General features: G+C 45.3%; 1 protein-coding gene across 4 annotated transcripts in view; it reads right to left on the bottom strand.

The window, feature by feature from the left end:
- SLC1A2 (solute carrier family 1 member 2) overlaps positions 1-14,256 on the bottom strand; it is a 161,355-nt gene that overhangs the window by 55,070 nt on the left and 92,029 nt on the right. For all 4 annotated transcript variants that reach the window (XM_053560074.1, XM_053560078.1, XM_053560076.1 and 1 more), the window contains 3 exons: positions 8,430-8,569; positions 5,889-6,041; positions 3,321-3,571 (listed from right to left, as the gene is read on the bottom strand). In XM_053560074.1, the coding sequence (XP_053416049.1) occupies positions 3,321-3,571; positions 5,889-6,041; positions 8,430-8,569 (544 nt within the window). The remainder of the gene's footprint in view (positions 1-3,320; positions 3,572-5,888; positions 6,042-8,429; positions 8,570-14,256) is intronic.

Here is a 14,256-nt window from a genome sequence, read left to right as displayed (position 1 = left end):
CTGACCGACCCACTTACCTTACTTCTGATCTATCTACATGCTATAGGTAAGTGGCTACCTAAGCCCCCTCTATATAAACAGCTGCCAGGTTTAATATAGAAAAACAGTCATCTTCCTGCCTAAAACTCTGTTAATTTAGAAACCCAAATCTGCCCGGGTCCTGCTTGGGCTGAGTTTCGCCTTCCTCCACTGCTGACACACCTACTTTGGCCTCATCGCACCTCCTTTCTCTTCTCTGAACACACTAAGTACTTCTGAGTCTGTCCCTCGGTCAAGATGGCTCTTCCCCAGACCTAGCTTGTTCTGCTGCCCTAAGATCTCAGCTCCAGCATCTCCCCTAGTTACGACCCAGCCCACCGTCCTGCTCTCAGTGTGTGCCCATGTTAATGTCCGCGTCCCTGGCATGCTTCCCTGGTGTTTGTGGTGGTCTGGCTCCCTCCCCTTGAAGGTAAGTGAGCTGCCTGGGGCAGAGACCTTGTTCATCTCAAGCCCTGCGGCCTCCTCATGCAAGGCAGACAGCCTGGCAGCCAGTCAGGCATGCAAGTATTGGCTGAGTGAATGTACACAGATCACTGAATTTTCTGGAAAAAAGGGTATGTGTGGTCTCAATGATGGGGCTTGATTTAATGCTGTCAGGCCACACATTATAGCCAATGACTCTCTTGGAAGCCTTACCTTGGTTTAGACTCAGCCCTAAACAGCAAACAGGGGACCTCCCTGCTCTCAAAGATGCAGGGACCTGCCTTGGGCAAGCCAGGTCCTGCCACCTTAGGGGAGGCTGCAGCTCTGCTCTGGTGACAGCTCACCTTCCCCTTTACATCTGTATTTGTAACACTGGTCAGGAAGCCCCCTCCACTTGAGAGAGGTGATTTTAAATCACTTCCAGCTGTACTTCATGGACACAGACAACACCTCTCGGGTGCCCTTTGTGACTGGGAATGTCACATCCTTTCATATAAGTTTCCTCTCCTCAAGTTCTCTTGAAGCCCTCCTTACCAGGCTTAATGTCTCTGCACCCTCCCTCACACTGAGGTCCAGGACTCTACAGTATTATTCCTCAGATTGCATCACCCCAAAGCAGTGTTCTCATCCTTCCTAATGCTGTGGCCCTTTAATACAGTTCCTGTGGGTCACGACCTACAGGTTGAGAACCGCTGCCCCAAAGGACCTAGAGACTAAGGCTCAGTCCTCATAGGAATTTTGGCAGTGGAGGGTTAGGGTCAGGGCTGGGTGGGGCAGGGAATGGCTCAGGTCTCCATGCCAGTGTCACAGATAGTTCCCCTTGCTGTGGGCAGCTATATGCAAAGATTGCCCATCAATCAGAGAGGTCACTGAGTGTGAGGATGGCTGACCCCACAAAAGCATGCCCAAGGACCACAGCAGCAGCACTGGGAGGCTGCCTGCTTCTTGGTTCTGCCATCTGGACTGAGATGATGACAGGTGTCTCCTTCTTACACAGAGTATGGCCATGACTGGGACAGGATGGAGCCCAAATCGGCCTTTCCCAGGCCCTCCTATGGGCCCCCTACCCTATCTTCCACCAGCCCAGGTTCTGGCAGCTATAGTTCCAGAGCACTCTTTCCAAAATGCTAAGAATAGACTCAGTGCCCAATTGTGCCTGTCACTCCAGAGCAAGTCAATTCTCTTTCTCAGCAGGCTGGCTGAGGATGAGTGCATCACACAGAGGCAGGCTGAAGGCCACCCCCCTCTGCAGCCTGCTTCTGTTCACTCCCGGGCTTCCCCTGCCTGAAATGATTTTCTTCAATATCGGGTCATGGTATGTGTGCCAGCAAAATGGCACTTAAAATCAGAGAAGCTATCCCAACCCAGAGCAAATCGAGCTCAACAGCTGACATCGGCTTTTCAGGACCAGCTGGGAATGCAGATTTTTCTTCTACCTATTTCCCAACTTCAGTCTTCTGGGACTCCCTGGAAATGGTGGAAGGAGGCTCCTCGATTCTAGCTTAGTTCCCACCCAGGTTATTGGGATGTGTGCACTATCCTAAGCCTCGGGACTAGAAAACAGGCTAGTGACAGGCAGCTAACTCAGTGGTTCCCCTCAGCAGAATCATCCATTTTCAAAAATCACAAGTTTTAAAAAGTAAATACACAGTTGGTATGGAATACACAATTCTACAAATTGTGGGCTGTAATTTTGCAGCATCCAGCAAATTCAAAATATAAAACTTTTTGCCAGGACATTTTCACTTCTAGAAATGTATCCTTTAGAAACACTGTACAGTCACTGAAAAAAAGACAGTGCTGACTCTAAAATGAGAAAGCCAGTGCAACATGGCATGTAATTCCCTGGAGATGAATTCTCGTAAGTATGATGCACACATGCATATGTGGCAAAGAACATAAATGAGAGGAGACACAATCCTCAAAATGAGTAGTTGGAGAGAAGGGGAGTGGGGGCTTCTGATTTTTACTTAACGTGCATCCATACAACTTAAACTTTTCATAATCTGCATATATGACTTCCACAATTTAAAAAAGTCCCAGATCCATCTTGGGGATTCTGATTCTACAGGGAATTTGTATTTTTTAAAAGCATCACATGTGTTTTTGCTGCATTGCCAAGTTTGAGAATCACTGGGTACTCTAGAGCAGCAGTTCTCAATGTGTGGGTCGCGACCCACAGGAACTATATTAAAGGGCCACGGCATTAGGAAGGTTGAGAACCACTGCTCTAGAGGGTTGTGGGCAAGGCTGATGATGTGCCAGGGGAGGACTCAGAGACAGGTACAAAAAGGAAAAGAAGAGATACAGGAAAAAAAGAGATGGCTCCGTGTCTCCAGTGGTTATGGTGCCAGCCATATGTACCAAGGCTGGCGGGTTTGAACCCGGCCTGGGCCAGCTTAACAACAATGACAACTACAAAAAAAAAAAAAAACAACAAATAGCCAGGTGTTGTGGTGGGTGCCTGTAGTCCCAGCTACTTGGAGGCTAAGACAAGAGAATTGCTTAAGACCAAGAGTTTGAGGTTGCTGTGAGCTTTGACACCACAGCACTCTATTGAGGGCGACATACTAAGACTTTGTCTCAAAAAAAAAAAAAGAGAGAGAGAGAGAAGATTCAGAGAATTAGATATTAAGTGAGCTATAAAAAAAGGGCGGGGGAGTTGTAAAGAAACAAAAACCTCAAGATTCCAATCCCCAAATCCTGCCCCAGACCACCTCATACAAACCCTGGCCCTAGACTAAGATAATTAAATCTTAAGAAAACTGCTGCCCAGAGTTGATATGTTGAAATAGTCTCTAACTTATTACCATTACAACTTCGACTAGGGAAGGGGAAACATCAAAACTTTGGGTTACCTGTTGAAAACAAGCTTGAACAAGGTTTTCAGGGAAGAGATTTCGAATAAGGTCCAGGAAGGCATCTAGGCTGGACACTTCATCATTCTTCGTCCCAGGCCCCAGCTGTTTCTTGAGTTTGGGATCCCCTGGGTGGATAGCCAGGACCAGGATGACCCCCAGCACAGCTGCAATGATGGTCGTAGACATGTAATACACCATGGCTCTTGTACCTAAGCGGCCACTGGCTTTAGCATCCAGGCCTGATAACCCTGGATTGAAAGAAATTCAGATGGATGAATTCCGTTTGTGTTAATGACCCATCTCCACGTATCTACAGCCCATGCCCTCATATTACTCAAGTGCATTAATTGTTAGCTTAACTTCCTACTATGTAGTCTTCCCTGGTGTTCAGGGGGGATTGGTTCCAGCACCCCTTCAAGTCCCTTATATAAAATGGTATATTTGCATATAACCAACACAAATCTTCCCATATACTTTAATCATCTCTAGATTATAATACCTAATAAAATGCAAATACTATGTAAATAGGTATTATACTGTATCTTAAAATTTGTGCAAGGTCTGACAGATAATTAAGTTTGCAAAGTCACCCTAAAAAAAGTCCTACATACCTCATTGCTGAATATCACTTCAAAGTATTCCCTGTGGCCATCTGGTGACTGTAGTGATATTCAGCAATGAGGTATGTAGCACTTTTTCTAGGATGAGTTCAGGAACTTAATTGTCTGTCAGACCATGTATTATTTTTACTGTTGTATATTTTTTCTATCAGGCTTTTTTTCTCCCCCGAATATTTTCTACCTGCAGTTGGTTGAACCCACAGATGTGTGAACCTCAGATAGAGGGCTGACAATTCTGAGTATTTTGGGTCACTCTCACAATTTGTAATTCCATTTTCTAAAGGCATTTTCAAGATTCTAAAGAACTGGGGAGAGTTACTACATTTCAGAGTTTACAGTCTGTGACAACTTTTTCGTCAATCTACGTTAGCGAGTTCCTTATTATTATAATTCTGAGATTACGTCTTCTTTACTTTTTTGATCGTAAGGTGTCCTTTCTTTTATGATGTTATGGTGCTGGTACATGCTAGTTTTTTGACTTGTTTATTATCTTTTTTTGGTGTTCTCACTTGGAAAACTAAAAGGCTAGCTGCTCTCATGTCATCCTCAAAATGTCTTCTGAATATATTGGTAATAATTGAAAACAGGAGTCTAAGGGTACTGAGTGAGCGCAACCCTCTCCTTCTCTGAACAAGGTGTGAATACCCATAGTTCCCAGCTTCCTGTGGGGATTAGGGAACGCCTTGGTGCTTCATCTGTACTGAGGGAGGTTAGAGGAAATTCCAAGCAACTTACAAAAACTCCAGCCTCCATCGGGGTTTTTTTTTTTCCAGTTGTTTCTTCAGTCTGTCCACTTCCTGGTTTCAGTTCTTGCTTTTACTAGCTGGAGAGATTGACCTGCTTTCTGGAGACCAGGCCTTTTTGGCCATGGGGGAGGAAGTTATTGATGTGAACGTCTCTGAATTAAGCTGACCCATGTATGACCTACTTTCTTTTCAACTTGAAGTCTAATTCTAGCCACTGGGAGCTAGTTTCCTGACCAGGCTGGCTAACGTATAGTCTGTTACATAGGCACAGAGGACATTCTTCCTTGTTTGGAAGGGAACATTTAAGGTAAAAGCACAGTTTCGATCTAGGGCTGGATTACAAGATTCTGCTGAGCCCCCCAGGTGCCTGAGTCCCAGCAGTTCAGGTCACTGGGGTCACCTGCTAAGTCTGTGTGACAACGAGGTTTAGCATCCAAATGTCTTCAGATTACTGGAGCCTCACTTTCTTCACGAAATGGTCAGTCCAGAGGGGCAACTTCTCAAGGTCACTTTGCAGATTAGCACTCAAATGTGGACCACAGCCCAGCTTTCTACCCTTAACTCAGACCTTAGTCTCTAAACGATACCAATTTATACCTATTTGAGTGACATTATTTGGTAAGGAGAAATCTACCAGTGTATGCTCATGGAGGAGGATAAAAAGTTTTCCAAATAAAATAGTTAATTCTTTTAGTCAAAAATAAATGAGCATCATACCACACATCAGGCCACCTGGGTAGCCATGTTGTGAAAAACACAGAGGGCTTTCATTTCTAGTCTTGCATTTATTTGGAGTGCCAACCTTTCTCTATGTCCGATTACACAGTAAAAATAGTTTCCTTTTCCATGTATTACCTTTATCAGTTTTTGAAAAAACTATAATTTAGAGAATTGATAAGAGTATACATCAAAAATTAAAATCTCTAGAGATATATCATCACTTGTAAGAAGCGGGGAGCTGTGTTTCCGTTTCATCTTCGGCTGTTAGAGAGACAGACCAAGAAATGGGAAGCCCTTTTTTCTTTAGTGTTGTTGATTATCCCCATTTTAGAGACAGGAACACCAAAGCTCAGAAGTGAAATGACACAGGTGACTGCGTTCACTCAACTGACTTGAGATTCTGTGGTCAATCCAGACTATGGCAAAGCCAGAGCATGAGTAGGACCCACGTTAGCAGGGCACCAGGGAGGTGGCCTCACCTGTGATTAAGCTGGAGATGATCAGAGGGAGAATGAGCATTTTTAGCATCCTCATGAGTATATCTCCCGGGAAGGCTATTAACATAACCACATCAGGGTGGAGGGGAGACGCCAAGCGAAGAAGCCCTCCACACACTGCCCCCAGGATGACGCCTGAAAGGAAGGGGGAAATCAGAAGTTATTTTTTGCTAGTCTCATGAATAGCTCTGGGGACTCGTTCCAGTGACACTGACCTTTCTCAGGCTTCAGCATTATTAGATGATGAATAACATGTAACAAAAACAACATTAGCCAAGTGATGCTGATTTCAATGACCAGCAAGAGAACATTCTGTACCTCCAACTATTCTAAAAGGCAGCTCCAGGAGTGTCAAGGAGAACCCTCTTGACACCCTGGCCACTTGCCACCAACTTCTTGGAGGATATTGTCCACTGGGACCCAGAACTGTCAGTAGAAATAACCAATAGTGCCAGCCAGTTGTTGATCCCAGCGCAGGCCTGCCCATGTGGCATGGTGCTTAACGTGTGAGTTCTCCTTTTAACTGGGGGCCAGATAAAAGCATATTTGATAGACCAAGTTCATGTGCATTCCATTTTTTTTTCTTTCTTACCTACTTTCTTCAGCTTCCAATAATTTCCCCACGGCTCACCCTCTAGGTTTGTCCTTGACTACTGTGTTCTTGTACATAGTCTTTAGATCACTGGTCTTCTCACAGCTCAAGGAGAAGCTTTAAACGTATGCAATTTGGGAGGAAATAGTTCAGGCAGAGATGCTGGCAGGGACCTTTCATTTTACAGACTTAAAAGTCCGATGAGGAAAACTTCAGATCTCTGAGAATAGGTGGCTAATATAAATGACCCACGTGGAAACCACAAATCTGGTCATAGCACTGCTGGCCAGAAGAAAGGGAATTCCTAGGAATGTGGGTTATGATACTAATTTCTGGTGATGTGGAAGGAGGAATATTGCCAAAAGCCTGACCATCCTTTCCTCGACAGGTGAAAATCATATCGTTCAACTTCCTTAAGTCATATAATGAATGAAATCAGCTTATGGAGGGTAACTTTTAGAAATCTCCAGCATGGGTGGCGCCTGCGGCTCAAGGATTAGGGTGCTGGCCCCATATACTTCGTGTGGTGGGTTCAAGCCCAGCCCTGGCCAAAAAAAAAAAAAAATCACCAGCATGCCTGTGGTGAACTGAGCTGTATCAGTTCCCAGTCCTACTTTGGGCCACTGGCATCATGATGGCTACCCTGGCTGAGAGGAGACACCAGGAATGGAGAGCGTGCAAGTGGCTGTGTGCAGGCGGGGAAGTGCAGGTGGGTGGGGAAGAAAAGTTGTTCATTCCTTCTCTGTGCAGCCTAATTGAGAGCTGAAGAGCAAGACAGGGATCGAGAAAGAGAATGGTGTGGCTGTCATTACAAGAACTACAACTTGCCCTGTTTTCAATAAACCCTGGTGAAAAACTTGAGACAGAGATTGTATCAACAGCACAAGAACAACCACAGCCTGGTGAGGCTGGAAGGAGGGAAGGAAGACTTGCAAGATGGAGCTGAGCAGATCATGGCATCAGGACAAGAACAATACCCCACAGTGACCTCATTAAATGACATGCTCAGCTCATCTGGAGAAGGTCTGACCCTGGGAGCTGTTGTAGTGGTGTTTTTTGCAACTGCTGTTTACCTTGTGCATGTGGTTCTTTAAGTATGGTCTGCTAACCAGCAGCTTTGGGATCACCAGAACTGTGGTCCCCAACCCCTGGGCTGCAGACCAGTACTGGTCTGTGGCCTGTTAGGAACAGGGCTGCACAGCAGAGGATGAGCAGTGGGCAAGCAAGTAAAGCTTCATCTGTATTTACAGCTGCTCCCCATCGCTCACATCCCTGCCTGAGCTCTGCCTCTTGTCGGATCAGCGGCAGCATTAGATTTTCAGAAGAGCACGAAGCCTACTGTAAACCATGCATGCAGAGGATCTAGATGTGTGCTGCTTATGAGAATCTAATGCCTGATAATCTGAGGTGGTGGCACTAAAAGTGAGGAGTGGCTGCAAATACAGATTATCTTTAGCAGAGAGGTTTGACTGTACAGAGACCATAATAAATCAATTGCTTGCAGATTCATATCAAAACCATACCCCCCACCCTCAGTTGGTGAAAAAATTGTCTTTCATGAAGCTGGTCCCTGGTGCCAAAAGGTTGGGGCCCATTGACCTAGAAGGTTTGCTAAGGTGCAGATCCCAGGGCCTCACGTCAGATAACCCAAAGCAAAGTTCCCGTGAGTATGATTTGTGAATCTGCATGGTAACTAACACATAGGAAATTTCTAAGCGTAAAATTTGAGAACCACAAGAATCCAGAGGAGGAGAAAAAACAGCTAGAGCAGGTGAAGGGGGGAGATGATATCACTGAGGGAGTGATTCCCATGCAGCTGGGGTGTGAGGCAGAACTGTGGCTCCCCGTGGGTTGGGAGGGATGGCTGCTGAGACCCCAACATCACCAGGAGTGGGGTGGGGGATGGAGACTGGGGGCTGCCAGGCACCTACCAAACACTGTCAGGGTGAGCAGGAGATTCTTCCCCAGCTTGGCGCACAAGCGCAGGCCCAGATTCCGGTGCTTGGGTTCCTCTGAGCTGAGGTGGCTGTCCAGCATCCGCACTTCCACCTGCTTGGGCATATTGTTGGCACTGAAACAGAAGCAAAGGCAGAGATTAGCGACACGGGCTGCCTCCCCTACAGGCTGCAGAGGTTCAGGTGGTAGAAGCCTCCCCAGGCATCACTGGAATCTGTAACCATGAGCAGGAAAATGAGAACAAGAGTGACTGGGGGCATCCTGATTTCCAGTTCGCCTATAAGCAGGATGGCAGGATACACTCAACACGGATGTGCCAAGTGTTCCCCTCCCCCATTCCCCTCCCCCATTACCAGGTGTTCCCCTCCCCCTTTCCTTGCAGTAAAGGAAAGGAACACCACCGGCAGCAGTAGCGTCTTCCTAAGAGTAGGGAAGTAACCCTGCAAGGGGAGTGTCCTTGTCCCATATTACAGAGCCTTTGCATAAGCCTTGCCCACCAGGGTCTCAAAGGCTAAAGGAATGCACGCAAGTTACATCAAAATCAAACTACCCCCAAACTCAGGCCTTATCACAAAAGCTGATAATTCAAGTTTCATCCCTCTTTTGGAAAAGATGATTCATATAGTTTAAAAAAAAAGAAATTCAATCTATTATGGTTTTTAAAAGGTCACTTGCATTACCAGGACTCTACTAAGCTGCACAAGAGCCAACACCACTCTTGCTTCTCAAAGAAGTATGGCTTTAAGAAAGATTTGATCACCTTCATCTGTGGGTGCAGGCCAGCCCTCTGCGGGATTAACCCCATCCCAGGAGTCTGCCGAGTGGAGCCCATGCCAGGATAATGGGTATGCTACTTCTGTCCCTGCTTTGTCCTTTCCTGGGCCAGTAAGATTCCAAATTTAAGCTTGGTGAGGCTAATTTTCTACTTTGACATCTTAGGATGTCTTTTAGTCACCATTTATAAATGCCATCATTTGATAAAAGAAAAAGAAAGCCTTTATAATTCCTAGGAAGGGAGTCTACTGTGTCCTAATAGATGACAGCACTTTCCAAGATACAAGATGTTAGCCTTATCCAGATTTTCTCACCACAGACTGGAGAAAACTTTGTTTGGAACCAATGCCAGTCTGCAGACCAGTGGTTCAGAAACTCTGGTTATAGTGGGAATAAGGTGGGATTTAGAGTCAGAGAGCCTTGGCTTCGAATCCTGACTCCAACACTTGCTAGCTGTGTGGTGTGTACAGCGAAGGGCCAAATGCCTACCTCCTAAAAATTAAATAAAAGCATGCTAGCATAGGACCTGCCACCACTAGTTCCTTCCTCTGGGGAACACAAAGAAGAGACATAACAATTGTCAACATCATGATAAGGATGACCTTTAATGCAGGGGACTTACCCACCTGCACTGCCATTCCAACAGGACTCTAAGAATTTGACTTCCAGTCTCAAGTGTTAGGACCTGGGGACCAAAGATAATCACTTGCTTTTTCGTCATAGGCTGCTTAAAATACTTACAACCAACATGTTTTAAAATCAGGGATCATGTTGTATGATCTGGCAAAATATCCAGATGAAAGTATTGATCAAAATAATAAGTGTCTTACTCTCCACTTAATGGCCTAATTTTCTATGCATCTAGTTAATTTTCGAGACAACTTTGAATTTCCTGACTTATGATCACCCAGACTGTCTAAGAAAGAAAATAGGGCCTGGCTGCTCACAGCCCAGGGAAAAGGGCCTTTCTGATCAGTCAGCAACAAATCGACCACTTCCTCCCACCACCAAGTGAAACAGACAGAAAAGTTCTTTTTACAACACAGCAGGGGGAAATGATCAAAATGATCTTTTTAACATGAATAGACCATATTTCTATGTTTGCACTGGGATCTTTTTACGTTTTTAAACATTTTTCCAGCCTGTAATCTGAAGCCCTACGCTGGGAAATGGCGAACAAAGAAGGGAGGTGGTGTGTGCTCTGAAATGGCAAACGTAGTCCCTGAGCCAGCCGTTGGCAAAGCTCCGCAGTCCCCTCGAGATTGTTAACCTCCTTGCCTTCTGCTGCATTTGAATCCCCTCTGCTGTTGAAATTAGAAGCAGGCACTGGGGTTGGTATTCAAGACTAGCAAGCATTTAACGCAAACATTCTGGCAAGATCCAGATGACGTAATGAAAGCATCCAGCCTTAAAACAGGCATGTCAAAGTGAAAACATGCGAATGTTAGGTTAACATACACTCCCAACCCAGTGGTGTGGTTGGATGCCTGCTGTACACAGTCCCTACTTGTACCAATGGCTGCAGATGTAATGGTTTGTTTTTTAGGCCATCACAAAATGTCCCTGAAGCCCGGAATCAAAACAGCCACATCAAAGTGGCAGCATCAAAATGTCATGAACCCACAAGTATTTATTGAGAGAATTCCTATGACTTGCCCTCTTGGAATTAAATAGATACTCTGGGCTTATAAGAGTTCCTGACATTTGCACATAGAAAATAATTTTTAAAGTAAATCAGAGACTTAGCTTGTAGCTGGAAACATGGGGAATTTCCCAAGAACTCTATGTATAAATTCTCTAGTAGTCTAACGAATTACTGCATCTCCCAGAACACAAAGATAGCCCACAATGAGGAATATTACAGACTATAACATTATAGAATATTACATAATATAATATAGAGGTACTTCTAAGACTATATACCAGTGATTTTCAACTGGTGTGCCATGAGAGGATCTTAGGTGTGCTGTGAAAATTTTTAAAGATCATTCAAAAGTAATTCAAAGTACGGTATGCATGTTCTTTTTTTTTTAACTCTTTTTTTGATCAACATAATTTAAGTGTGCCTTGGAAGCTCAACTATAGGTTCAAGTATTCTGTGAGATAAAAAAGGTTGAAAAATACTGCTTTATTACCCTAGAATAAAAGATACAATTTTTTAAAATGTGCTCACACACAGCTAAATGAATGCTAGTTATGAAACATATGGTCATGGTGGCAGTAGTGGGAATAACCCACATTTATTGGGTACAGCCTCTGTGTAGACGCTGTCCTCGGTAATGACTATGGCACAGTCCTTACTCTTAAGGAGCCTTTACTCAGGGAGAAACAGAAGCACGTTGCCTCCTTGTACCTGTCTGCTTTAAGTACAGGCTGTGATCAAGCTCCGCACAGGATGCTATGGGGAATTGTAAGAACAGTGCCTAACTCCGTTTGGGCAAGAGGAAAGGATGTCTGAGAAGGGCTCCCAGAAGGGGCTGACCTGAGTTGAATATTAAAGAATGGATTTAATTTAAATGCGGACATTCTCCACTAGTGTGTGAGCCTTGGGAGAACAGGATGATGATCTTTAACACCTAGTACCGAGCGCTTGCAAAACATTTGCTAAAAGAAATTTAGAACTGAAAAGGCTTCTTGCTTGCTCCTGGGAATGAGGCCTTTGCACAGACTGGTGGGCAGCACACCGCTTTGGCAAGCCTCTGGCCACTCTTGTATTTATCCCACAAATTTCTGCTGGGCACGTTTCAGGCTCCACCCTGTTTTAGGAGCTCAAGATATCGCAATAAACAAAAAAGACAAAACCCTTGATCTCATGGAGTGCCCGCTTTAGAACAAATGAGTGGACAAATACATTTCAAGAGGCGGGAAGTGCTGGGAGAAGGAGATGAGGGTGGTGTGTGGGGAGACAGTATGATTCGGTATCAGGTGGCCAGGGTGGGCTTTTGGGAGGAGGAGACATTTGAACAGAAACCGGGATGTAATGAAGAGTCTCCTTAGATTCATTATGCGATTTGTCTAGAGTTTAGCGAGTACATGCAACATACATAATCTGGAAATGTGCGTAGCTACCCAGAGCCTAAAGCTTCCACCAGATGCAACCTCTGGTGTCCATGTGTCGGTTTTACAAGGATTCAAATGAATGCCAAATGAATAATGTGGGGCCCTATTACTATCACAGATATGAGGGGGTTTCAATGACAATCCCAGCTCCTAGCAAGAGGAGAGGCAGGTTGGACATAGGTGGAAAACCTGAGGTCTCAGCAGCCTATAGGTTTGTTTCCAAGGCAATGAGCCGGAACTGCCAGACCCAGCGTGGATAAGTCCACTGGATAAACACAATCAGTCATTTCAAGTACTGCAAGCTTACTCCCTTGTTAATACTCTCTTTCTACATCCTGTGGTGCAGACAGAACAAAGCAATAAAGAGTTTGAAAGCCCAGGTGGGGCCTGGGTGTACCACATCCATCAAGGCTAACGCTCTGCAACGCTGCTAACCACCTTGATTTCCACTTAGCACTGTGCTTACTTAATGTTGGAGGCTTCAGTAAACTGGCTAAGTCAGGTCTTTCAAAGGGCCTCCATTGCCCAACAAAGCAAGGCCATGTGATGGGACAGCTGTTGGGATAATTAAAAACTTTAACAGTGAGTCTATAATTTCCCTCAGCCTCAGTCTCTCCACTGAATTATTTAAACAGCTGTTAATTTTTGCAGTTGCTGCCCAGTTCTTTCTCATGCAAATCCACGTGAGTCCTATTTTAACAGCTAGCTCAGCTTATCGTGCAGAGCATCCTCTGGGATCCAGAAGGGAACATGTAATGGGGCTAACGTTCACTTTCAAACTATTCTCAGAACCTGCTTTATATTAGCATCTGACTTCCCTCACTCTGTCAAGAGCCTCTAAGAACAGGCTCATTAGATGTGGTGCTGGATTCGGATTTCCTGCTGCACGCTTCAGTGTCACCCTATCAAATTCTTTTTTCCTCCTTCACTGACTCAATAAGGTGGCAAAAGGACATTCCTCTAGGGAGCCAAAAAGGAACTGGCATGTTTCTCCTGGAGGACATAAGGGCTGCAATGGGCTTTCCCCACCCACCCCTCTGCTGCCTAAGTCCAACCCTCATGAACAAAACTGTGCTTGCTGAGGGGCCTTTCCCTAAGACGGCTGGATAAGGATGCTGGAAATACCCCTGGCATCAGCTCTGAGCACCAAGCACCATGAGCCAGTGACTCCATGGTTGTCCCACAGCCATGACTTCCCCAGCTCCCCAAAGAACACCACTGTAAAAAGGCCTGGGACTCCAAGATGGTCTGGCATTTCCGACAGCCTACGAGATGCTCTGCCTCTGTGAGGTTCTGTAAGACCCTGCTCAGCTGTGCCAAAGATGTTCATTGACTGAGATGTTGGTCTCTCTCTGAGGGATCCTGGGTCCTCACAGTTCCTGAGAAGGAAACCTCCAGGGTCACAGCCTCTGGAGTCTCCTTCAGTCCTGTCTTCCGTTCACTGTGTCCTCACTGTGTCCACTTGCTAGATCACAAAAATACTTTCAGGAGCAGTCCTGCCAGTGAGCCACTCCAGACTTCACCTACAGGCCGTCCTCGGATTATGAATGAGACAGGTGCTGTAGGTTTGTTCTTAAGTTGAAGTTGTATGTAAGTTGGAACAGGTACATTTGCCTATTACCTGTAATAGCCCCTGTTCATACGTGCAAGCTGTACATAAGTTGGATGTTTGGAATTTAGGGACTGCCTGTATAATACATCTTCTCTGTAGCTTCTTTCTGAACATCTAGGGATCTGGCTAAAGAGTGCAGTTACAGTTATGAGGGAATCACACCTCGTGCGCAAAGCAGGATGGAAGTCAATACGCTCTGTTCTAACTCCGGGCTGCTGCTCAACGCGTGTGTTAGGAGTAGGAGAGGGATAAAAGGGATGCAAGCTGCCTTGCCCAGGATCAACAGACCGTGGGGTGAAATGCCATAAGATGTAAGACACTAACGGAGTTTAGATGTAAATCTCCGTCCATTTTTA

This window comes from Nycticebus coucang, chromosome 14 (genome assembly GCF_027406575.1).
Source record: "Nycticebus coucang isolate mNycCou1 chromosome 14, mNycCou1.pri, whole genome shotgun sequence".
Classification (NCBI taxonomy): Eukaryota; Metazoa; Chordata; class Mammalia; order Primates; family Lorisidae; genus Nycticebus; species Nycticebus coucang.
The sequence above is the reverse complement of the archived record's forward strand: the minus strand, read 5'-3'. Positions and strand labels throughout refer to the sequence as shown.